The sequence below is a fragment of the Phocoena phocoena genome, chromosome 3 (assembly GCF_963924675.1).
Source record: "Phocoena phocoena chromosome 3, mPhoPho1.1, whole genome shotgun sequence".
Lineage (NCBI taxonomy): Eukaryota > Metazoa > Chordata > Mammalia > Artiodactyla > Phocoenidae > Phocoena > Phocoena phocoena.
In genome coordinates this window covers 638186-664638 of record NC_089221.1, presented here as the reverse complement: position 1 = coordinate 664638, position 26453 = coordinate 638186, and the positions used below count along the sequence as shown (strand labels likewise).

The following is a 26453-nucleotide window of genomic DNA, read 5'->3' as shown; positions in this document are numbered from 1 at the left end:
GTCAAAGGGCACAGGAGCCAACCTGGGAGAGCCCCGTGGCCAGAACCGGAACCACTTGAGCAGTCAAACAAGTAACAGCAGTACGGGGGTATAACCTCAGTGCAAGGTGAGTAGCCACTATCCATACTGATGTAAATAAATAATGGAATAAGCAGAAAATGAGGGAAAGGGAGACAGTTCTTCCTTACGCAGAAATTCCAGTTCCTAAATGTAGAAGGAATGAGGTAAACACACAGTCACCATTAGAACACCACGGGGGCAATCGTCGCAGCAAAGTCCACCAATGGATGCTAAAGTTAGTGGGCGAAAGTTTGAGGAGAAATAGGATATTTGCATAGTTTTAAGAATCTCTCCAAGATGTTTATTACTTACAAAGGAAATAGTAACTTTTCAGTGGGGGAACCTGGCAGACACCACCTTTCCCAGGGGAATCAAGTCAAAACACTCTGGCTTCCTGCGCCCCACAAGACATGCCAGAAAACGCACGGCACTTCTGCAGTTTTCTCGCCAAAGATACGTAACCTCAACCGAGTCGTGATAAAATAACAGACACTCCACCTGAGAGACACTTGACAGACCCCTGACCTTCAGAAGTGTGAAGGTCACGAGGAGACAAAGTGCAGTGGGGTCCTTTGTAGGACCTGGAGCAGGGGTTGGACTTGTGAGGAAACTGGTGAAATCGGACCCCAGCCAGCAGTGTAGCTGACCGTACTCTCCCCGTGTTAATCCCTGCTCTGGAGCGCTGCGGTTTGCCTGTGCAGGACGCCGGCACGGGGAGCTGGGCACAAGGTACACCGGAGCTCTGGACTCTTTCTCAACTTTTCTCTAAGTCTAAAATTATCTCAAAATGAAAAGTATAAAAGAATAGTGTCCACGGATTAAAAAATGCACATAAAAGCCGAAAAGTAACAGTCCTCGGCATCACTCAGTTTCCCCGAGGGAACTGCTGTTAATAGCTTCTGAATTTTGGTGCTCCTGGAAGGAAGAAGTCCCGTGGACACCCTTGTCCTCCAGGCCTGGATCGGCACCAGTAGATGTGGCATCGGCTCCCTGACGCCTGGGGCATTTCTCCTCCCCGTCTGCTCCCCAAATTAGGAGTCCCAAACACAGGGAGCCGCTTCTCAGAGAGGCGGCGTCCTGGATGTGCCCTTCCAGCTGGCGCCCTCGAGGGCGCTGCTTCTCGTCTGGAGCCTCTGTTTCCACATCTGTAAAATGGGGTGGAAGGCACCTCCCTCACAGTGTCGAGGAGAGAACTGGGTGTATTGACATGCGTGAACTGATTGGAAGATGGTTTGTACATAGAAAGCTCTCAGAGACTGTTGGTTACTAAAGATACATTCTCTGTGTTAATCTGTGGTTCTTGTTTGTGAAGAGAGAACACTGAATGTGAACGTGGAGATGAGAAGTGGCTCTGCTGTGGCATCCACAAATAAAATGATATCACCGCAAATTAACTCCCCCTCCCTGCGACACTGCTACTTCCCGTTGTCGTAGAGCCAGCTTGACTTTTGGGTCAGCCCCTTAGAAGAGGAATCGAAGAGAGTCTATAGGTGTTCTGTAACCTCATGCTGAGAGCAAGCAGGACCCTGCCATGTCCTCCTCCTGCCTCTTGTCCGTAGAAAAGCTTTAGCCTCCTAGGACTTCCCTGAGTTCCAAAGAGAAAATTTAATCAGAGAAGTGAGAGAATGTGAAACAAAGGAAAACTGGCGCGAAATTAATGACCTTTGGTTCCTCGTCAAGGGCTATAGTTACTATTCTGAGCCATACTGAAACCGCACCAGGAGGAAGAAGTTAACTGTCTGCTGCCCGCAAGCATGTAGACCCCAGACCAGCTGGAACCAGAGGGTGATGGTGCCGACTCCCGACGACCTCACCACCAGCCAGTCAGAAGAATACCCATGAGCCGACCAGGCACCCTACAATCCTCAGCCCTGATGTCGCCCTTAAACCAGCCCCACCCAGAAGCCTTCGGGGAGTTCCAGCCCTTTGCGAACTAGCCGTCCGGACTCCTTGCCTGGCACCTGCAATAAACGCTCCCCTTTCCTTCACCACAACCCGGGGTCAGTAGTCTGGCTTTCCTGCACGCGGGCGAGGGGACCCAAGTTTGACTCAGTCACGATGTTTCTGTGTCCCTTAAACTCCTGTTGTATCCTCACTCCTGGAAACATGAAAGCCCCCTTCTCCCCTTGTTTGGAGCCAGCCTGTGACTGTAACTGTGAACTGACACATTTTCGATGATCTACCAGCTGGTGGTGATCACACAGAACCACAAGGCGCTGGCGTTTGTGACGTGATGTACTTTCCCAAACCGTGTCCGTGTTCCGTTTGGTTTTCGTCCTCGCCTGGACCCAACGTGCTTTCCTCAGAGAAAATGACGGAGGTAGGAATCTGCTGGGAGCGGCTTCCGATCCTGGCCACCGTGCAGGTGCTGGTGGCTGGCTGTCCCAACCAGGGTCCCCGGCACGCAGCGTTGCTGAGCCTCGTCCCCGTGTGTCACCAGGCTTGCGCGCTTGGCCACTGGGGGCTGGCTAAGATTTCTGGTCAGGTTTTGTCGACTCTGTCATGCATTTTCTCCTCCTCAGTTTCAGCACAGAATCTGTAAATCATCAACAGGGAGGGACCGGTAAGAGGAAGAGAGGAAGGAAGGGCAACTCCCCCATAAAGGCCATTCCCAGAGCAGCGGCAATAACAGCTGGGGGAGAACACGTCGCTCAGTTTTGAGATAAGATCGTAGGCACAGAGCCCCCTTTTCGTGCTCAGGGGCGACTTGGAGGAGAACGTGGGTTTGGGGAGGAGAGGGGTGTGGGGTCCTGGGAAGCAAAGGCAGAGAGAGGCAGGCCCCTCCTGGGGCACCGGTTCTGCCCTGAGAGGTGGGCAGTTGCAGATTTTACAAACCCTGAAATTCCAGCGTGGGAAGACCCGTCCGCCTCACAAAGCCCCCAGCGCGGCTCCCCAGCCTCCCGCCCAGGTCACCCACCTCCCCTTCTTGGCCCAGCGGGGAGGGACCCCGGGAGGGGCCTGGAGTCTCCGCACAGCAGGAAACGGTCCCTCAAGTGCGAAGGAATCAGAAACATCTGTGCCGCTTTTTTCCCCCTCTGTGATGCGTGTTTACAGTTCTGGGAAATGGACTTGGCCAAACCCACATGGGGTTTCATCAAATGACCGCTTAAGATACTTGGCGAGTGCGCAGAGCAGCTGGAGTCCGTCCGTCTCTCCCAAACGCCGGCTCTTGCAGAAGGTGAGTAGCGGGCCCAGCTGACCACGTGGCTTCTCCGGGTGGGCTCGCCCTTCTCCCGACAGCCGCCTTTGAGGCAGGACCCACACAGGTGTTTCTGGTCTTGAAACATGAAGAGGCCCCGCCCCTCCCTGCAGCGTGGCCGCCGCAGATTAAGGTCAAGAACAGGAAGCCCTGGGGCAGGAGTAGCCGGGCTGGGTGTCCGGGGACAGAGCCGGCGTCCACTGAGCCAGAGCCGTGGGGCCGGGAGGTCCCCACTGTCTGGTCATCAAGGGCCTTTCATTTTCTTTTCCAGTAGTTTGATGAAATGCCACAAAAGAGGGTTTCTGGAGGAGCCCCACAGTCTGAGGTCTCAGCTCGGCCCAAACAACCGGAAACCGTTCCAGGAACTGGAGCATCGGCACCTCGCTTGCTCTCGGCTTCTCGGGGGTGCAGGAACGTGCAGTCACCCTGGAGACGTGCGCTGGCTGCCGGCCTGGGAGGGGAGGGGAGGCCGACGGGAGCCTCCCGCCCGGTGGAGGCTGAGCCCGGGGTGGGGGGCAGGGCGCCCGGGGGGTTGGAGGGGTGAACTCGGGCTGCGTGTGCTCTTCACACCCAGACCCAGCCTGCGGAACCCTTCCTGGAGTGTCCGGCGCCCCGCGGCCTCTCCTCCACGCCCAGCTGCCCTGGGATGGGCGCTGGAGTTGCCCCCAGGGGTCGGGGGCTTCACGGGCGAGTCCGAAGACCCCGCGGGTCCCTCGTGCCGGAGCAGTCCTCTGAAGGCCACCTCTCGGGTTTGAGACCCCAGAGGAGCGGCAACGATGGGCCCCCACTTTCTGGGACATCTCCTGAGCCAGGAGAGCAGGCAGAGATGGAAGACCGTCCCTCCCGGTGGCCTAACGGCTCACGCTGACCACTGGCCCAAGCCCTGGGCCCAGCCGGGGCCACCCTGACCTGGCCACAGACAGCTCCCAGGAGCCAGATTTCCAGGCCCGGGTCACCGAGATGGACCCATTTTCCAGATGGAGGAGTCAAGATGCTTTGTCCCCGCAGCCCTTCTAAGCAGTGGGCGTCCAGCAGCGAGCAGACAAAATTCCAATTTAATCATGTGATCAGCTTATAGAAAAACATCTGAGAACACTCACAGTCATCCACGAAAAACTTTTTATCAGACTTAGAAAGGCATTTCCTTAACGGGATGAAGGGTCTCTTCAGAAAGCCTTCAGCAAATATAACACTAAAGGGTGAAACAGAAAGTATTCCCCTTAAGAACAGGATTGGTAAGTATGCCTCCAACTGCACTTCTTGCTACATTCAGAGAGAGGTAGGCAGTCATATCATCTGTGGAAGAGACACACACACACCCAGGAAGAGACAGAGACAGAGACAGAGAGAGACAGAGGAAGATGGAGAAGAAGACAATGGCTAAGGATTGGAAAGGAAAGAAGAAAAAATAGATTATTCACAAATGGTATTATTATATTACAGAAATTAGGAAAAATGAACAAAAAGAAAAAGAATAATAAAGATAAGAAATAAAAGAGGACAAAGATAGAAAATCCAAAAGAATTTGCACATACTTTAGACATATCAAGATGCAGCAAGTGTGTCGGATGTGAACCCAACACACAAAATCACCTGCATTTCTATATCTCAGATAAAACATTTTAAAAATGTAAAAATCTAACAAAACGTGAACCGGGCAATTGAGGAGAGAATCATACACTTTACCGAGGCATTAATAAAGACCTAACTCCAGGACAGGTTGCCACGCAGACGGAGGGCAGGACTCGTGCTGTGAGGAAGCGGGGGCCTCCCACCGGGTCTGTGAATCCAGCGCAATTCCAGTCAGCTTCCAGCGGGTTTGCTGTGGACCCTGGTGAGATGATTTTAAAATTCACGTGGATGGGCAGAGGAATACGAGTTGCAGAGATGAACCAGAAGCAGAAGACCACGGCGGGGACCTTCCCCACCGATATTGAGAGCTGTTGCTGAGGGGCCGGGTGGCTTTGGTGCAGGGATAGACCAGCCCACGCTGGGGACCATGTGGCTGGACTCCCATGTGAATGTCGTAGGGAAGTTAGTCATTGCAAGAAAAAAAGGCTGCACTCCTCCCTCACCCCACACGTAGAGAGATCCTAGTGCCCCCGTAGCCCTAACTGTTAACAACAAATTAGAAGATGGGGCAGGAGGTTATCCGTAAGCCCTGAAGGTACGGAGGGATTCCTTAAACAACTCAGAAAAGGCACAGACAGCAAAGAAAATTCTGATGTATTCAACCACGTTCAGATGAAGGACATCTTCTCATCCCAGAGAGTAAAGAGGCCGCGAAGCAGGAAGGAGGTATCCGTTCCGCCCTTCACCAAGTGTTAATACTCAGGATACGTGAAGACCCCCAATGTTCGATAAGGAAACCACAAACGACCCAATAATTGTAAGATGTTCAACCTTGTTAGTGATCAGGTGAGTGGAAATTAAAAGTATAATTGACATCATTTCACACCAACCGTTTGGCAGAATTTACAGGTCAGGCAACACCAAGAGTTGGCGAGAACGGACACCGAGAGGAGCCCGCTTTCTCATCGACAGCAGGCGAGGAGGAGATCACGAAGTCCTGCAGAGAACAGCTACTGCCGCGTGGTCAAGTCAGGCCCGCAGACGTGCGTCCCAGCAGGCTCACCACCGGGCGGCCCGCAGTGCCTGTGTGCCGTGCGTCACTGCTGCGGTGGGGGGTCCGGACCAGGGGGCTTCGACGGCGGCAGAATGGACAAACCGATGCGGCCTGTGGTCGCCAACGAACGTCTGTGAAAATACAGGGGAGGCTCCAGTGCAAAGTGAGTGAAGGCAGCAGGTCGCAGAGTGGAGTGTGGCCCCATTCACAGAGGCCAACGCCGGGCAGGACCGAGCAGCGTCTTCTCCGGGCTTGTTGGTAGAAACACACCCTCCAGGTGGTGATTAGTTTTGAGGAGGAGAGAGGCGGTGATCAGGGCGAGTCCCTTAAGCTGTGCACACGCGCTTTTGTACGCTGTCCTGTCACCTCGCTTTATCTCATAATTCTAAAACCAAACCAGAACAGAACAGACCACGAGCCTGTGGCCAGGGCCGCTTGCACGGCTCATTGGGCCCTTCAGTCAGCCTTCCTTTGCCCCTGCCCAGCTGGTTTATCCCCACGGCTCTGAAAACTCACCTCGTGGCCGCAGAAAAGACAATTTCTCTTCCCTTTTCAGTGAAGGCTCCTCTAGGGGCTGAGTGTCTACGGTCCCACCGCCGACGTCCAAGTCCACAGTACGTGACTCCGGCCACCCTGCCCTTCTGCTGCAACCTCACGAGTCTGTCACTGCCCCTCTGGAAACCCTGAGGCCGGGCCGGACGCCCTGCAGGACCCCTGAGAGGCACCCGAGGGCGGAGCTTCGCCTCCCACTGCCTGGGCCCACCTCCTGTCCCCTTCAGTGGAAAGACCCACTGCACGATGTGAGGGTCACACCCTTATTAACCCGTGAAACGTCCACACAGGACCACAGGACTGCCCCATCAGCATGGGCTGCTGTTACCCTGTGTCTGACTGGTGGGCACTGACCAGTGGAGACCATGGCAAGGCGGGGGCTACTTCCTTTGTTGGCCTGAGGGTCCTCTTCTCTCCGGGCTGCTCAAGGCTACATCAGGGCTTTCAAGCAGCCGAGTCACACAGCTGTCTCCTGATGAGCTTGTGGTCCACTGACACTCTCAGATCTTCTTCACAAGCTGTCAGGCTGGGTCTTTCTGCTCCTTGTGTGCAGTGAGTGGGCCCGAGAGCGTGACGGCGGACTTCTCCCACCACCTTCCATCTTGTAACTTGGGCCCTTTCTCCAGGGTGGTGAGGGCCTCTTGGACCTTCACTTCATCCTGCAGTACATTAGCTCTCCCTCCCAGCTTCCTGTCATTTGCACGTTTGATCAGCACGCAGTGCTTCCCTCCAGGGAACCGGAATGCAGGGGGGCTAATAGCAGGGCACTGGGGGGGCGACCCAAGTGAGGACCAGGTTCATGTCCACCAGGTGGGGTGGGGGGGATGCAGAGGCCAGGCCGGGGTTGAGGGGCAGTGGGATTCAACAGAACCAGAGCATCAGAGAAGTGGGGGAGCAGGGAGAGGAAGACCCTTGCTCCCGAGCATGCGGGGTTGGGGGTGCTCTCGGCCCCAGTCACTAACGCAACTGTCAGGTGGACAAGGAGGGTGGTCCCGGGATGGCGGACAGAGCAGGGGGCGGGGCATCCTGGAGCCCCTCCCACCACAGAACAGTCAGCCTCTGTCTCGAGAGGCCGGACAACCCGGAGGCCTGGACAAGAGCTGTTGTTTCTTTTGTGCCCAGGTGTGGCACTCCGGCCTGTCGCCTGTAGGGACCAGAAGTGGCGAAGGGCCCCAGGGCCACGGGAGAGGGGGTGAGGAGGCACCCCACACCCCACGAGTTCCTTGGGACACCGGCATGTCCTTGGTGCACAGGTGTGACGGGGGCACCCACAGGCCAGGAGGCCACGGGTGAGCCCCGCTGATGCCCACGAGGGCAGGGATGGCCTTGTGTGGGGACCCCCTATCCGTGTGCAGGGCCTGGGGTTTCCTCTCTTGCTGCTCTACTTCTGGAACAAATTCTGAAGGACCTCTGGGACACGGCCAAACTCTGGAAGCAACGCTGCATCTGGAAGGCTGGCCGGCCCGGAAGGAAGTTGCCCGGGACAGATGCACCGCTTTCAGTAGGGGAGGGTGGAAGGGCTGCAGGCTGATCCCAGAGCCCCGTGTGGGCTGAGGGTGGCCCTCAAAAGATGTCCACCGCCTCACCCCAGGATCTATGAACTTATTGGCTTGTTAGGAAAAGATTCTTTCAAATGTGATTGTGTCGAGTGTCGTAGGATGAGAGAATGCTAGCTTATCCGCCGGGCTGTAAACCCGAAGACAGGGTCCTTACAAGGGACAGGGGAAGAGAGACACAGCCACAGAGGAGACCCATGTGATGACGTGGCCACAAGCCCAGGGACACCTGGAGCCCCGGGAGCCGGAAGAGGTGGCAAGGACCCTCTCTGTGGCCTCAGGAGGGAGCGTGGCCCTAGGGCTCCCATGAGGCCCTCAGAGGACACGGGGGTCACCACGCACGTGCTGCTTCACAGACACAGCGGGAGACTCTCGGCCTCCGACATCCATCAGTGTCTATCAGGTGTTTAATATCAGCCTGTTCTGTGTCCAGAGCTGGGCGGCACTTGGACTTAATCACCACCGCCCAGCCGCTGGGCTCCCGAAACTCGCGACGTGGGGCCTGCACCATGGGGACCCCAGCCCCGCCAGGGGAGCCCTCTGCCCGTGGGGATCTTGGGCCCTCGCAGGGATGAAGCAGCCCCGGGGCGGCACCAGCCCCGTTTACTGGGAAATGTTAGGCCACTCGGCAGTGCCTCTGTGATTAAGTCTTCCCACTGGCGTTTCCTGTTTTTATTTTATTTTCTTAAATTCATTAAAAAATTTTTTTAAATTAAATTCTAAGGTAATTTAATTATGAAGTGGTTTAAATCCTCATTTCACATTTTTTATATAGTTGACTTACAATATTATATTAGTTTCAGCTGTACAACATAGTAGTTCAGTACTTTTATAGATTATACTCCGAAGCTATGATAAAATATTGGCTATATTCCCTGTGCTGTACATTATATCCCTGTAACTTTATTGTTTCATTCCTAGTGGTTTGTACCTCTAAATCCCCTTCACCTACCTTGCCCCTCCCCTACTCCTCTCGTCGCTGGTCACCACTAGTTTGTTCTCTGTGTCTGTGAGTCTATTTCCACTGTTATACTTGTTTGCTTTAATTTTTAGAGTCCACATAAGTGATAACATTTGTCTTTCTCAAGTCATAAAAGATAAACCATATGATAGAGAAAGAGTGTTTCCAGTTGTAAATAGTAACTCAGGTGAGAGAAAATGAAATGTTTTCAGTCAAAAATTGTAACTCAGGTAATAGGAAAGAAAACTTCCAGTTATAGATAATAATTCATAAGCTAGAGAAGAAGGTTTTGAGTCACAAATGAAGACTTATATTATAGAGAAAGAAAGGTTTCCAGTCATAAATAATCATTCAGGTGATACAGAAAGAAGGTTCCTAGTCAAAATAGAGAACTAAGGTGATAGAGCAAAGGTTTCTAGTCATAAATAAAACAGAAAAAGAAAGGTTTCCAATAATTAGTGATAGTTCAGGTGACAGAGGAAAAAGGTTTCACTCATAAATGATAACTCAGGTGAGAGACAAGGAAGGTTGCCAGGCCTGAATGATGTCAGGTGATAAAGAGACAAGGTACCAGTCATCAATTATGGAGAAAGAAGACTTTTCAGTCATAAATGATCAATCAGGAGAGAAAAAAACTTCAGTCATGAATGATAACTAGGCGATAGAGAAAGAAGGTTTCCAGTCATAAATGGTAACCAACATTATATAAAAAAAAAGGTTTCCATCACAAATGATAACTCGGATCACAGAAAAAGAAGACCGTCCATGGTCAATAAACCAGTGCACGCTTGGAAAAAAAAAAAAGAAGACCGTCCGTCACGGAGGTAACAGGGTCAAGAGAAGGAAATGTTCCAGCCTCATGTGATGACTCAGGTGATAGGACAGAAGACGTCCTGTCGTAAACGAGGGTTCGGGTGCCAGAGGAAGAAGGATAACAGTCACAAATGACAACTCAGGTGGCAAAACTGAAGGTGGTTGCTCTAAACTGGTAAAAAAGAAAAGTTTCCAAAAGGGAATGATAGCTCAGGTCATGGTGAAAGACGGTTTCCAGTCATAAGTGACAACACCGGGGGTAGAAAGAGATGACCTCCAGTCACAAATGCTAAATCAGGAGACAGATAAATACGGTCTCCAGCCCTAAGTGCTAACTACCGTGACACAGGGAGAAGTTTCTAGTCATAAATGGTCACTCAGGCAACGGAAAACCTTTCCAGTCATAAATCCCAAGTGGGGTGATGCAGAAAGAAGTTTCCTGATCATAAATCGTAACTCAGGTGGTCCAGACAGAAGACCGCTCGCCACAGAGGCACATCGAGCGACTGAGAAGGTAGTTTGCAGACACAGACAACCCAAGTGATACAGAAAGAAAGGATTCCCCTCAGAAGTGATGATTCTCTGAAAGAGAAAGGAACCTTCGCGTTGTGATGACGTCGGGGGATAGAGGAAGGTTTCCAGTCACAGAGGATGACGCAAGTGATAATGAAGAAGGTTTCCAGTCAGCAATAATGACTCAGGTGACAGGGGAAGAAACTGTCTTGTCATAAATTCTAACTGAGGTGACTGATAGAGGAGGAAGGTTTCCAATAACAAATGCGAACCCAGATTATAGACAAAGAAGCTTTCAGGAACAAAGGATAACTCACATTAGAGAAAAAGAAGGTTTCCAGTCAGAACAGATAAATCTGGAGATGATAGAGAATAAAGGCTTCCATCCGTGACAGCTCAGGTGAGAGAGAAAGAAGGTTCCAGTTCTGAATGATCTAAGGTGACAGAGAACAAAATATTTCCCGTCCTGAACAGTAACCAGATGGTCGAGGGAGGAAGTTTGAGTCGGAAATCAGAACTCAGGGGATGGAAAACCCACCTCCCCATCACAAAGGACACTTCAGCCCGAGGAGACGGGCTGCCACCACGTTGCCATGGTGACAGGAGCCGCCGCCCTGGGGCACCGCTGAGGGCGGGAACCGCGGCCTCCACAGAAGGGCCTCCAGAGCGGGCAGGCGGAGCCGCCATGTCAGCTTGCTCCTGGGCCTTTATGCGAGGTGTCACCTCCAAGCCGGGTGGAGGGGCTGCGGCCACAGCGCCCTCAGCTCAGCGCCTGGCTCCTCGGTGGCGTGACCTTGAGAATCGCCCTCGCCATCCCTGATCTCCGTCGCCTCGTCCTCCTGCCCGGGGAGTTCTGCTCCGTCCACCCCGTGTCCGTGGCCTCTCCTGCGGGGCGCCCCTCCCGGCTGAGGGGTCGGGCCGGAGCCCTTTGCGCCAGGCCGGGGGCTCAGGAGAGGCCTGGCCAGCGGGCGCCGTGTTCGGTGGGCTCACCGGCCGCCCCCCCCCCCCCCCCGCACAGGAACCTGCCCCTAGGGGGTGGGCCGCGCGGACCCACCCTGGCCCCAGGGCCCGGCCACTCGTGTGTCTCTCGGGCTTCTGGCCGCGGCCCGGAACGTGCCCACGACATCCTGCGCCCGGTGAGGCGCCCGGGGGAGGAGGCCAGAGAGCCTGAACAGGAGCGCGGGGCAAGCCTGGCCATCTCTGCTGACCGCTCTCGCCCCGCCCCGGGGCCCTGGCTGAACCCGGAGCCCCCGCTGTCCGTCCCGAGGAGCAGCGCTGACCCCTGGTGCCCAGAGGCGGTGGCGTCAGACATACCCGCATTCTGGGAGAGGCCCCGCCGCCGCCCCTCTCGGGGCTTCCCTCCCCCGCTGCCCCCGCGCTCCCATCTGGACACCTGGACGCTGGGCACTTCAGTAGCAACCCTGGAGCGTGGAGCACCCCCTCCCCTCTTCTGATCCCAGGGCCCACAGACACCACTTTCACCCGATTTCAGGGTCTCGAGGAGACCACAGAGCCAGGCCCCGGCCCCAGGGCCGCAGTCGCTCTAGTCCTGGATCTGACCGGAGCCAAGCACAGCCGACGGCCCAGGGGCGGAAACTCGGGTCCTCCCACCCCCAGCCCAGCCCTGACCCTGGGCCTCCCCGGGGCAGCCCCGTGCAGACCATGCACCTTCACCTCAAGGCGTAAAACAGGCTGAAAGTCAAGTGATCGTGTGAGCGATTTTAAAATAAAACTCAAAGCATTTGACAGTGAAAAGAGAATCAAAATGAGAAAATTTTGGAAAAACAATTTTAACACTTAAGAAGTTCTGTGACAAAAGGTAACGTGTTCTTTTAAAAGTGTATACGAAACACTAATATGAAATTTATTTTAGCATGAGGTGAAAGCAACAAACACGATATTCTGTGGGATACGTCAATTATTGGCCAATTTATTTTACACGTGTTAACATCAATCCGCATTTGGGCCGTGACTGACCGTGAAACGTCCCCGTAACGCCGGCCTGCACTGGGCACCAGGGAGGCTCGCCCCGCGTCAGCTTCTCCTCCCCGCAAGTGGAGCCTGGCTGCTCACTGAGAAGAGCACCTGCCCTGGAATTTTCTTCTCGATTTCTGTTAACAGAGGAACAGGTTTTTCTTATTCATCAGCCTCCAAATGTCCGCACTGAACAGAAAAAACTCACGGCAGGAGGAAACGCTGCCTTGCCTCGAGTGACGTGCGCTTTTCTTTTAATGCTATGATTACATTCTTATTTAAGGCAATGTGGTTTCTGCTTCGCTTCTATAAAGCTTACTTAATCATCTTTCCTAAACAAAATTTGTCAGCATTTTGGGCCCAGTCAACCGGAGCCAGGCTAGAGCAAGGACATCTAGACGGTTCTTTACAAAGAGACACAGAGCTCAGATGATCGTCTTTTAAAACAGAGAAAACGACAGGCTGTTTGTCTTCTAACAAGCGTTTAAAAGTACGTAGATATAACACGCTTCTTGAACAACACCGGCCTGTGGGTTTCTGGCCGGCAAGGCTCAGCCACGGGCTCGGAGATTCCCGGGGCGGCCGCTGCTGTGAGAGAAGCCTGTCGCCTCCTTGCTGTGTGCTCCCCGAGAACGCGGACGGGGATGTCAGGTCACACGCACGACGAGAGCTTCTTTCTGTCCTCAAACTGCTTGTCCACGGCCAGAGACAGGGCCTGGAGGAAGCCCTCGACGGTGATGGTGGGGGCCTGGAAAGACAGACAGCATTGTGAGTGTTCTCGTCCTCGGAGGGGCCACCGGCAGCACCCGCGCCCCTCACCCCAGGGCACAAGCACCTCCTAGGTGGCAGGGGGGGCCTGCACGTGAGCTCTCGACGTGCCAGCGAGGGGTAAGCAGACACACGGCCACCTCCTCCCACTGCCCCAGGAGCCCGTCGCTTTAGAAACGTGAAATGAGGCAGACACCCCAATGGTGGCAAGTGGGACTCTCAGCGAGGCCACACCCTGCTGGACAGAGCGGGCGGCGGTGGAACAGGGCCCGGAGGCGGAGCTCGGCCGGGGACTCACCTGGACATACAGAGCGTGAGCCAGAAAAGGGAGTTTTCTCAGGACACGGCCGCTGAGGCCCTCACTCTTCCTGTGAACATAACCACACTCGGGGCGTCAACTCCACACGGACCGCTGCATGTTTCAGGACTAGACCCTGCACGTCCCTCCCCCAGAGCCCCTCGAGGGGGGCCAGGACAGGGTCCTGACGCCACCCACGGCCTCACAAGGAGCACAGTGAGGTGGGCACACGGCTGGCAACAAGGGCTCCCCCAGGAACCGGGCTGGTTCACATCTTGGTGCATTTTTGCCCAAGTCTCTGAACTGCTCTCCTCTGCCCCACCTCAGCCACTTTAACTAAATCTCTCCAACAGGTAGTGACGCCACCCCCCAGGCCCCGCCAGCGCCACCAGCTGGTGTCTGCAGTGCAACCCACCTAAGGGCGCCCGCAGCCTCCCTGATTTCTCTCCAGTTTATGCAAATTCTAACTGTCCTTCAGGGCTCTGCTCCATTTCCCAGCTTCCCTTGATCACCAAGGCCATCTGAGAACTTGAAAGCGCTACCAGCCTGGGCCTTGAGCAGGCGTGCCCACGATTCTCGATGCTCACGTGTTACGTTTCCCTTGGTGCCCAGGTAGCTGGACCACTTTCCTTTATTTCCCAAAGCACCAAGCCTAGCGCCTTAATTGTTTACCTGTTTAACTGTTTGCTTGTCAAAGCAAAAGCCTCCATTTTATTTTCTTGCCAATTTGTAAAAGTTTCCCAGACGTTGCTTAAGAAATCAGTAATGCGTCAGAGAGCCTTAACCTGAGTGTCTTTCCAGACACGAGGGCAGAACTTTGCTCATGGTCCGCTGTCACGTCTAGGAGGTAGGAGGGCAGCTGCCTTCCACTCTCCTGTCCAGGAGCCCAGGGTCAGGGAGGCCGGGGGGCTTCGGGCGCGCATGCGATGCCTCGGGATCAAGCCCGTGCCGTCTGACCCCAAACTACAACCACGGCCGCCACAGGCGATTACGACGACCTCCCCACCAATCCCAAAGCAAACAGGCTTCTCTTGGTTACGAAGGCGAGGTCAGCGCTCACCGCGAAATCTCACTCAGGAGAAGGCTCAACTTGGACACGTTGTTCTCGATGAAGCCAATCATCTCCAGCTCGCGGAGGGTCAGCAGCTGCTGGCGAGGGTATACGATCTGACACTGTGGGGACACAGGCAGGGTCAGCAACAGGGACAGCACTCAGGCGGCAGGCACACTCCACGCCACATCTCAGAAAGGCCTGCACGGGCCCCAGGAAGCAGCTCTCTCACACAGCCCCTCTTCTTCTAACAAAGGCAAGAATACAGACAGCAAAACATGTCTCGGAAACCACAGCGCTCAGCCTCTTCTGCTCCTGTGGGCAAAACATGTCCTCAGCACGTGTCAGGTGGGGAGGAACTCAGAGGTGTTGAATCCAGCCCGATATTCAGTTTTAACCACGCGTCACATCCCACAATGGACAGAGTTGGGCCCTGGAGCCGGACTTGGCCGGCCTTTCAAGGAGGGTCTCTGTTCACTGTTTTAAAACCAAGACTCTCATTTGGTGGAATGTCAGACAGCCTCTAACTGACCATGGACCCGGGTCCTAGAGCTCACCTCCCAGACCACGTGTCTGCACGTGGGACGCTCCTTCCCAAGCACCCGCGCTAAACTGTCAGGCTGCCACGCTGCTGCTGCCACGCTGGCTGATTCAGAAGCCACGAGAGGAGAAAGGAGAGGTCTGGCTGCACGTTTGGGAGGGCGGGTGGGGGTCATAGGTAAAACTAAGCAACAGGGTCTGTGCTGGGTGTGTTCTGACCTTCCCACCTGACTGTGTGATACTCCCTCAGGCTCCCGCGGCTTCCGCGGACCCCCCAGGGACCTGAGCCGTCCAGCAGGCTCCCGACAGCGCAGGGCCACAGTCGCGCGCCGACAGCCTTCAGGGCCGGCCAAACCGCCGCCACGTCGGAATGTCTTCATTTCCCATAAACCGTCTAGGACACGACACCTGCTCCAGGCACTCGGCTCCCAGAAAACGTCCGAACGCCTGGCGAAAACTCAGGGCGGCCCCTGGACTCGCAGCACGGCGCGACGCGGCACCCTGGAAAGGCCCCCGGGGGCCTCCAGCAGGACCCGCCACCACGCAGGCCCCTAAACGGCGGCACCACGTCGAAGCTCCACGCCCCCCCACGCCCCCCCCATGGCGCGGGAAAGCAGGAGGGCCCGGGACAGTGCACCCGGGGCGGAGACCAGCTCCCGTTCCCGTCACAGAGGCCGGGTCACCCTTGTGAGGATGCTGGGGCCCCCACTCCGTGGTGCAGGCAGTGGTCCCATCCCCCTGCCAGTTACAAGGATGCCAGCCTGGCGATCGCTGTAGAAATCCCTATTTGTTGGCTGGCTTGGTTACCGCCCACGGGCACACGCGGGCCCTTAGATTGACTCGCGAGAGACAGACAGTGAACGTGAACACGCTCGCTGCCGCTGTGCTCGCGCTGACGGTAGAACCTGGGGCCGCGGACACTGCAGCCGACGACCTCCCTGTGAACTACGACCCCCAGTCCGGTGACCTCCCTGTGAACCACGACCACTACCGCTCTTCCTCTTTCAGGGGAGGAAATCGAGGCCCCGAGAGCAGGTCACTTGCAAAGGCCGTGAGATGCGGGACGGGCCCACACCCCTACTCACTCGGCACCTGCAGACGAGCAGATCAAGCCACCGTGATGACCAGCAGAACACTCGATCAGTGGCTGCGGTTCCGACTACTCGCTCAGCCTGCAGATACAACTGTAGCTTGCTTTCTTTTTTTTTTTGGCCTCACCACGTGGCCCGTGGGATTTTAGCTCCCCGACCGGGGATCGAACCCTCACCCCATGCAGTGGAAACACGGACCCTTAACCACTGGACCACCAGGAAGTCCCCAACAACTGAAACTTTCAATCTCAGGAGATGACTGATGTCAGGTTGAGAGACCTCATTCTATACTGGAACCAGATACATTCAGCTACCTCAGCGGGTTAAGAAAACGTAAGAAATCTACTGGGTAGAAGAGAGAGAGAAAAACCAAGGCACCCTCATCAGCTCTTCGAGGCAGGAGAGGTAGATTCTGAAGATGGCTGCTGCGGAGGGCGGCCCAATGTACTGCCTGATGTCAGCTCTGTCCACAAAGGCCACGTCAATCCTCTCCGTGATGTTGGACGTGGTCAGGATCACCACGTTGGAGTGCCTGCGGACAGAGAGGTGAGGACCGGTCACCCCATACTGTAGGGACTCGACCACACCTGACCCCGACACGAGGAGCATCAGGACAGACGGTCACCAAGGTCCCGGGCATTCAGCCAGCGCCCTTCAGCCGGCTACACTCCCCCTCCGCACACCTGCCCGCGAGGCCTTCCGAAGCCCTGCGCCTTGAGCTCCTGCCTGACCCCCAACTCCTGCCAGGTTCTCCTGGCTGCAACACAGCAGACCCTCCCCGGGCCGTGTGCCCCGGTCGCTCCCCTGCCTCCCGGAAAGCTGTCCCGGGCCCCTGCTTGACATCCCCCTGCCTTTCGCCCACGGCGAACCCCTCACCTCTGCGTGCGCCCGAGCCCCCAGCACCCACACTCCTGCGTGCCTGGGCACGGCCATACACAGGTACACAGCCCTCTGCAGGGTGAGCAGGGTGAGCCCGAGGCGGGGCGGGCACACGGGCCAGGAGGCTGGTGAGCCCAGGCTGCACGGAGGGCACACACACGCCGCTGGGACCCTCGTCCGGGGCTCGGGCTTTTCACAAACGGTCAGACCCGCACAGAGGCAGCGTGAGGTGAGTGGCGTGAGAGACAAACCAGAGCCCCAGTCTCCACTCCTCCCGGAGTGACGCGGGTGGTCCAGGGGCCCCATCTTCTGCCTTGAGCAGTGGGTGCGCAGCAAGGCCATCAGTGCAATGGGAACCGCGGGGAGTTGGGGTTTCTGGGCCGAACGAGGGCCGGGGACCGTGTGGACGTACAGGTCTTCGATGGAGACTCGCCCACCAGATCCGCGAGCAGGGTGGGAGTGCAGGCCCTCCCCCGCCCAGAGATGCCGGGGAGACGCCGGCAGCAGAAACGGAGAGGTCGGGAGAGCGGAGAGAGGTAGGGGCCCCGGCGGCTGAATGCCGCGGATGGTTCCACACTGAGCGCTGGGGTGGACGCGGGGGCAGTGGCAGGGGGAGAAACCAGACCGAAGAGTGGGGCGGTGGGGTGAGGGGGCAGAGACAAGAGGGTCTACACCTCACACGAAGTTCGCCTGCAGGACAAGCAAGGGACGTCTGCCGCTGACCCCAGGAGACAATGAGGATGTTCTCCGCCGTGAAGAACACTGAGACGGCAGGGTAAAGTCCGACACAGCGCGGTGCGGCTCACGGCACCCCACCCAGCAGACCCCCTCCTGAGCGCGGCACATGGAGGGCAACGGGGGAACCCCAAGGGGCTGGCGGGAGCCCGCACAGGGCAGACGGGGCTTCTCGTGAGTCAGGAGCCGCCCCCAGAGCTGGACCGGCTTTGGGCACACTGGCCACAGGCCTGAGGCGCAGGACTGGGCTGCGGACACACGAACCCCCAGCGAAGGGCGAGCAGCTGGCGCCCCACCTGCCCAGTGCCAGCCCTTCAACGGCCACCGACACCGGGTCCTGCTGGCACTGACTCAGACACCACATTTATGCTTCTCTGCAGGGCACACATCCTCCCCATGCCCGAGGTTTGTTTTGTATTTTTAATACTTTAATAAAGCAAAAAATACTTAATTTCTAAAACGTGCATTTAGCACAAGCTGCCTCAAATGTGGAGAAGACAGAGCCCACGCTCAATGTCAGATGCGTTCTTAGCTAGAAAAGCTGGGAGTAAGGCTGAGTGGTGTCCGTGCTTCTCAGGCAAGCCCGCTGGGCACAGCGTTACCTTTTGATCTGATCGATCTGGGTCAACACGGCGTTGACCACGCGGATGGCATCCGAAGGCTCGGCACCCGCCCTGCAGGCGTTGCGGGAAGCCGTTAGGCTCTCCACCTGTAGGGACGGAGCAACGGGGTGCTGTCAGCCGAGCAGACGCAGGTGTGGGCATGCGCACGTGCACCGTGAGCCTGATGAGAGGGGTGCCCAAGGGGCGAGGACTGCGGGACACGGAGCCCGCGGAGGCTGGACCCGTGCGGGGCCGGCGGCGCCCCAGCGATTTACGAGGCCGCTAGTCTTGAGCCTCGTGCGGTCACAGGTTTAAAGTCTGAACACACGTACCTCGTCAATCAGCACAAACACCAGAGCATCTTTGTCATCAATTAAGTCCTGAATCTTCTGGAACATCCTAGTTACCAGCTTGCCACTCTGGAAGCAAAACACTCTTTATTATCCACTTGCACTCATCAAGCTGCCTGGTGCGCACGTGTCCACTGTCCCCACCTGGCTTCGCTCTGACCCCAGGTGGCCGCACAAGCCCACCGTCTCCTGACGGCCCCTCGGAAAACTCCCTGAACCAGAGGAGCCAGTCTGCAGAGAACCCAGATGTCCTCCCTCCTGGCTTCGCGGGCCAGGGATGCATGGCTCAGGGGACTCGCACCTTGGCCCACCTGTCTTTCCTCCTTTCCCTTCCCGGTTGTCCTCATGACCAGGACAGCCTGGGTCTCGCGTGCAAACCGGCCCGGTGCACCCCTTATGGGCACTCCCTGTCCCCACTCACCACCCACCAGGGGGACCTCCTGACAGGTGCCTGCAGCAGAGCCTTTCAGAGGTGAGGGGCACCTGTGACATCCCCTGGTTGGAGTCCCTCAGTTCACAGGTGGTGAACGAGGCTCAAGCCCCCAGAGCACGCTCAGCTGAGGGGTGCCGCCCGTTAGAAGGCAGACACCTCCCTCCTAAGGTTACACTGAACTTCCTGTCCCACCCAGTCAGAGGTCTGGATGTGACGGGCAGAGGGTCCTCTCAGGCCTCACACTATTTCCAAGTTACCGCTGAGCTCTGGAAGTCTTCTCTGACCACAAAGTCAGCCCCTTGTTCACTTTCCCATTTCACCTCTTTCTCTCCTAAAGCTTTTGGAGGAGAAAGTTTGCCTAACCTACCGGACAGCTTCTCAACTGCATGGCTGACAATCCAGGGAACTGGAGTTAGTACTGACACTTACTTCTGAAAACCACTTAGAGAAGAGGCTGTGGCTGTTTATCTCAATTAACTGGCCATACCGGTACCTAAGACAGGAAAAAAAGAGTCACAGCGTTGTTACAGACCAGTCCGGCAGCCTCCTCTGCAGCAGCCACCTCCACCTCGTTAATGCACCATCTCTCAAACGCCCAGCAGGTTGAGAATGGCTACTTTGTTAAATCATTACAGCCACTGACACGGGATTGGGCTACCTCGCAAGCTAAATACCAAAAATCATGAAAAATCTAACAAGGCGCATCAACGTCAATAGCTCTAGATGGAGCAAATTAAGTTTCTCGAACTGAACAGTACCTTCATTTGAATTAAAGCAAGATAAAATCCCTCTCATTTTAAATCTACTTATAATTTACGCTTCCATATTGGAAAAGCATTACCTGCAGTAACACAGCAGAGAAATCAAAACACGAGCATGACAAATGTTTTGGCCAGAGCGGAACATTTTGTCCTCGTTCCACAAAACCGTAAAGAATGTGACAATTTGTTTTCCGGCACAAAATCACTTCCTGCAAAGCTAGAGCCCTGGAAAGCTCAAAAGGGAACCTGAACACACACTGACTGAAGTCCAGCACTAACACCCCGTCCACCAAGGAGGTGGCAAGAGACTGGATGCACTTGGTTCTGACTAAAATCGAACAGGAAACAGGCCCGAGAAAAGCTAACTCCCAGGTCCTCTTCACAGTTTCTTTCAGGTCAAAAGTCCACAGAAGAAAAAGAATTACTTTTAAAAAGTATCATTAATTTTCCAGTTGAAAAGACCATTTACTAATTCTGTTTAACAAAATAGGAGAAGGGGGAGACAGACAACCTAATGATCCGGTTGACTATTAAACAAAATTAATTATAAAGCATTTTGATTATTAAGTGAAGTGGGCGAAAAAGACTTGCTAAGGCTTCTTTCTGCCAGAAAATTAGTACAGATTTCCAGATCTTTGTATTGGAAAAGTCCCATTTCTTGTAATAACACCTCCCCCTCTGGTGGCTTAGGAAACCGCCCTTAAGAGGTCTTCAAAACACAGATGCATTTCACTGTATAAAGCCCAAGGCCAAGTTACTAAACGTAAAAAAAAGGGTTAAAATAAAGCAATTTCCCTACTTATAAGACATTTTTGAAAACAAAATAGATTTCAAAGTAAATCTCACAGGGTTTCCTCTTCTAGTCATACTGGATCAACAGGGGTCATATTTACCTCCTGCCTTAACCAACTGGAAAACCAGGCAGAACAAATGAAACAATGCCTGTGACAGGCACTGGACAACAGCTCTGGAGGACTGTGACCCGAGAGGACGGCAACGGGGCGAGCGCGACCGCCCTGACTTCCTGCCTGGCGCACCTTCCAACAGTGACCGTGGGGGGCACCCAAGAAGAGTGGCCATCAGGCTGAGTCGAAGAGACAGAGGCCAGAGTTCAGGGAGCCTGAGGTGTCTGGAGGCTACAGAGCAGGGTTCCAGAGAGGAGGGGGATACACAGGAATAAAGCTCCAGAAACCATCACAGGGCCCTGGAGTCTTTCCTGGGTAGGTGGTGGTGTGTCTGAGTAGGGAAACCTCGGCGTTCATAGGCCGGGAGCGTTCAAGGCCCCAACAGCCAAGGTGCAGAGTACTCGCTGCTCATTCAGGGGCTCAACGGAGACCCGAGAAGGGCCCCACCTGAGGGTTAAGCCTAGATCACATCAAGACCCCTCTCGAACAAAGCTTAAAAAGAGACCTCAAAAGGATCACACCAAAGACAAGTACACAAACGCCTGCCAGAACAAAACCCAGCAGTCGTTAAACACAGAGCACAGAATCCAGACGCTTGAAATCATAACGTCCGCATTCAATCAAAAATTACCTGACACTCCAAGAAGCAGAAACATGCGTCCTGCAACCAGAGCCAGATGATAACGACAATGGACTTGGTAGACAGAGCATAAGACAGCTATCATACACTTACCCAAGGATCTACCGAGAACACAATGGGACGAGAAATACAAGTATAAAAGGAACCAAACATAATCTCCAAAGAAAAATACACCATCAGAAATGAAAATTCCACTGACAGATCGTACACTGCAGAACACTACCTAAAATGAAACACAGACAGAAAATTTTTAAAGCCTGAAAAACACATAAGAGCACATCAGTGGCCTGTGGGACAGTATCAGGCAGTGTAACGTGTAAACAAATGCAGAGAGCAGGCGATTGGTTGAAAAGATAACAGCCAGATATTCCCTAAATGTGATACAACTATAAACCCCAAAACTGACAAAACTCAAGGAAGACACACCCAGCGCTAGGCTTGGACAGCCCTCCCAGCAAGCGACAGAACAGCAGACAGACGATCAGCACGGACACCAAGCATCCTGGGCTAACATACATGCAACAGTCGACCCAACAAGAACAGAAACACGTTCTGCGTGCACGTGGGGGGGCGGTCACCAGGAGAGACCACGTGCTGGTCATAAAGCAAGTCTCAACACGTTTAAAAAGCCTGGAATCATAACTCAAGACAACGCTGAGTACAGAGGAAGTCATTAATCTACATTGAAAGACAGAGACCTACTCTTCACGTAAAATGATTTAAAAATAAAAACAGTTTCCGTTGTTATAACTGAAAACCCAGCAAACCCACTTCTGTGGCTCTCCTCCCTCAAATTACCGAAGTTACCTGCTTGAGAGTCTGATGGTCAATTTCTGCGCTAAAGCTTTACACAGGGATGTTTTTCCAGTTCCTGGAGGACCTGTAACAAAATGCAAGCAAATATGTTTTTAAGTTAGTGCTGTAAGAAATTTCTTAAACGACAGTAGTTGCGTTATCCACAGGATATAAGATAACGAACAGGCTTCAATGCTACGAACGTTATTACCACAAGTACCGCTTATGAACTTACAAAGAAATCTCCTAGCGGTGTAAATGCTACAAGACATCACCAAGTATGCCTCCTGGCCCACAGTCCGCTCCACGTTCCTTTGTCCACATCTTCACTGACATCCTCCTCATACCCACACATCCTCTACGAACTCCACCTTTCAAAAGTCAAACACACCTTTCCTGGTAGCCGTCAGGACCCTTCTGAAGGCACTGACGTTTGCTCTTTCTGAAGCCCACGGAACCACCATCTTCCACTCCAGGTACCTGGACGTGGGCCCGAACCCCACGCTACACAGGGAGAGCCGTAAGGCGAGGGCTGGTGCCCTGAGCGTGTGTCACTTAGCACAGCGTTTTGCAGGAACTCTGAGGTAACTGATGTGGAAGCATGAACCCATCCAACAGAAAATGCTGACACGTTCAACTCTGATTTTCTGCATTTTCCATAGTCTAAGAGTAAACACACAAGCAATTCTAAATGCAAGTAACGTACTGCACTAATTAAAACGCCTCTGGATCGCCTACACTGAGCCTGGCATTAAGCCAATCTGCCAGAATATATGCTGTTTAAGGAACTTTGTTTTCTTAAAGTCGTATACGAGCCTACAATCTTTACTGTATAAAGAGACTAACCAGCCTTTTAATTATAGCTCCTACTTCACTATAACTAGGGTTTTCTCTCGATGTTTTTCTCTCCAGGGACATTAAGAAAGGAAACCCAGTACTCTCCTCCAAGAACTAGGCAGAGTCCTGTAGAGTGTGGCTTTTGCAGTTTACTAGCCATCAAGGGACGCTCCAAGGACACTATGAAGAAATACGAGGCAACTGCTATCCTAAGGAGTCCACGATCAATCGGAAAATAAGGCAGTTACGTGCAAAGTTTAATAACAGTATAAAAAGTCACAAGGCGTAATCAGGTGGCTGCCAAATGAAGGGTCAAGTGACCAAAGCCCAGACAGTGTGAGCCCGACTGGCTTCACAGAGGAGGATGTTCTAGGACAACTCTGCCCCCCTAGAAAAGAGGAGCTGCAACTCCTCGCAGAAGGACAAAGCCACAAGCAAAAGCCTGATTTCGCACAGTTGATCTCGTCACACAAACAAGAGCTGTGATGCTCTACCGTGAAGCAGGACCACCCGGTTCCAGGTGATGAGGGTGCTGTCGACATTCTTGTCTGAAAACAGTAAAGTTGTCATCACGTAGTCAAGGAGCTGCGTGGAGAAAGGGAAAGTACAGGTGAAGTCCCCAGCAAGGCAAAGGTTCCGCTGAACGTGCCCTAAGCGAGTAGAGCGACGGGAGTCTTCAGAGACCGCCACGGCCAGACACCTGCCACACACCTACAGGCTTTCAACTCGGACGGTAACTTGAGACATGAGAGGACAAGCGCTGGCGGTTACTGTTTTAAGGATAAACGGTGAACACGAAGATCACTTTTATTTAAAATGCCAACGACACACAAAACTACGGAGGGACACGCCAAGTAAGAGTGAGCTCCTTCCTCTGGGACACAGCAGTGGACCAGCACACGGCACATTCACTGAAAGAACAGCCAGGGCTCTGCGGTCCACTGTGGCTGCCTGGAGGAGCCTGGGGCGATGAGGGGCGGTGGGGACAGACCCCTAGTGTCCCCCCAGTGTGCAGGACTCTTCCCCTTGAAGGCGGTTCAGACCTGCCCACCTGCTCGGTCTGCCCCTCAGCACTGCCTCCTCAGCCCACGGGAGTGACCATGTGCACGTGCTTGGTCACACCGAGCGTGTGACCCAGTGCAAGTGGTCTTCACCCTCCCAGCGCTCCCCCTCCTCCCAAGGGGAGCTCCCCGGAGGGCAGCTCCACTCAGGAGCAATCCCACAGGACAGAAATCTAGGACATGGGCTGCTGGTAGGCAGTGTTCACAAAGCCCATCTGAGCTAAGGAGTGCTAGAGAGCGACACAGTAACGATTCTACTTCAAATAATGGGGTCTTTTGGGAAAAACGCACAACTCACGTGAGATTTGATTTCCACATCATACACCAGGCTGTCCCAAAGCCCATGGAATTCAGCTGAGAGAATAAAACAAAAATCTAATTTTAGGAAAGGAAACCTTGCACCTACTGGTTAGGTCTGCCCTGAGCCACTGATGCCCTCCGCTGCTCCACAAGCGGTAAGCTAAAATCCTGGTGACAGGGAAGCTAAACTTTTAAAATTGTTCTTAAAATTAAAGATGCTGAATAAGTGGCAGTCGCACGTGGCTTTGGATAAATAATTAACCTCTTTGTCGTATTATTCTGCACACCTGTCTTTGTGGACCTATACTCGGACACAAGCACAGACCCTGAACCCACCACTCTCCCCACAAGCCGACATTCCAGCAGGGCTGAGCGGCGGGTCTATTCCAGTCGTTAGGACATCAAGCCTAACCCGGATTAGCAGCAGGATTCTGCTAGACCCCATCGGCAAAGTTCACGGGGGAGCATCGAGAAGGCAGGAGAAAGCAGTGGTCCAGCAAGACTGACCAACTGGGCAGGAAAGCAGAGCACCAGTGTAATTCTCAGTTAGCACTGTCTTTGACGGACCCATCCAAATAGGTTCATACTGGAAGTCTCTACCTTTCTCTGTCGTGATATACTTTCTATTTCATAACAGATACAACATTCTAAAATTCTACACAGTGGACAAAATCTCCTTGATAAGCCCAAGGCGTGTGCCATCCTCCGACCTCCCATTCTTGGCATGCCCTGCCTACTGTTACTGTCACGGGTACCTGCAGGCAGCACCCAATGGTTTGCCGCAATTATGTTTTCTGTCTCTTCCTCCAAATTTTCACTGCTGGGGCCATCTTCATTCAGCTGGAAGATGTGAAGTGCAATAGTGCACACGCTCAAATCTATGGGCTGCGACGAGAAGGAAACATCAAATAAATCTACACAACACACTCTCAGAACAGCAAGTGCACGTTCACGGGGCCGCTGAGAATTAGCGAGTTACCTGTGGACCTTTAGCCTTTAATTCCGTGTCAACAATGGACACAGACTGCACGTTTCTGGCCAGAAAAGGCTCGTCAAACTCAGTCCACGTGTAATCGCCAAACACAATGTTGTGTCTGGTGAGGAGCTTCCTAACACTCAGCTTTAGATCTTCTCTTTTTGCAGTGCTAGGGAAACAAACAAAACATGTAAATCAGATCTGAGTTAAAAACCAACATTTTAACAGTAAGTGATTAAAAAAAAAAAAAAGCAGTGAAGAGGGCAGGCGGGAGGGCCTGCCTGGGGAGCAGACCTGCGCGGACTCCTCGTGACCTGGGGAAGCCGCCCAAGGGCTCTGTGCCCCAGGTCCCCATCCGAAGAAGGGCCGACGGCAAGAGTCGGTGCCACTCTGGGCTCCTGGAGGTCAGTCACTACGCTGGAGCTGTGCTGGATAACGCGAGGCCCGACGTGAAGCCCGCAAAGCGCAGCCGCAGTGACACGGCTGTGATTAGCGGAGACTGGAAGCCCCACAGCTGCGGCGGCAGGCGACGAGGCCGTGAGCTGCGGTCCCCCTTCAGCCCCCTGCCCGCTGCTTCCCAGACCTCGCAGGCCCTTCGGCTGCCCCTAGAGCCTCCCCCCTCGCCGCCGCCCGCCGGGGCCCGTCACCCGCCACCGGCACCCCCGGCCCCTCCCCGCCCACCTAGGCCAGACAGGGTTCGCCGGGGATCGGGACTGCGGGCGAGGGTGCGGGGTCAGGGCCGTTTCCCCAGACTCGGAGCTCCTGCGACCGGCAGTTCCAGAGCCCGGCGTTCCCTGGCTCGGCCGGGGCCGGGCCGGAGTCCGCCTCGGGATCGGAGTCGGCTCCTGTCAAGGCGGGATCTGGTCGGGGTCAGGCTCGGCGGGGGGGCGGGTCGAGGTCGGGTGTTGTCAGGTCTGGGTTGCGCCGCGGTCGGCTCGGGGCCCGGCTCACCTGCCGCTCCGCTGGTGGACCTCCACATGGACGGTCGGCGCCTCGGCCACGCAGGGCAGCGCCTGCTTCAGGTCGCCCACGGCCTCGTCCATGGCGCCGCCGCCGAGAGCCGAGAGGACTGGACCGGACCGCGGCCGCCGCCGCCCCTCGCCCCGCGCCGCCGCCACCGCCGCAGCCTCAGCCCTCCGCCGCGCCCGCGCTTCGAACTTGCCGCGCGCAGCGTCCC

The 26453-nt window shown here is 54.7% G+C and overlaps 1 protein-coding gene across 1 annotated transcript; it reads right to left on the bottom strand.

Annotated features, from left to right (window-relative positions):
* Positions 1–12904: 12904 nt before the first annotated feature.
* Positions 12905–26451, bottom strand: TRIP13 (thyroid hormone receptor interactor 13). The gene is made up of 13 exons (XM_065874668.1): positions 26228–26451; positions 25280–25445; positions 25056–25185; positions 24299–24354; positions 23434–23524; positions 22115–22187; positions 19431–19494; positions 18551–18637; positions 18219–18325; positions 16381–16534; positions 14381–14493; positions 13321–13390; positions 12905–13002 (listed from the first exon to the last, which is right to left on the bottom strand). Exons 1-13 carry the CDS (start codon positions 26317–26319, stop codon positions 12907–12909), a joined length of 1299 nt encoding a protein of 432 aa, XP_065730740.1. The 5' UTR covers positions 26320–26451; the 3' UTR covers positions 12905–12906.
* Positions 26452–26453: the final 2 nt, after the last annotated feature.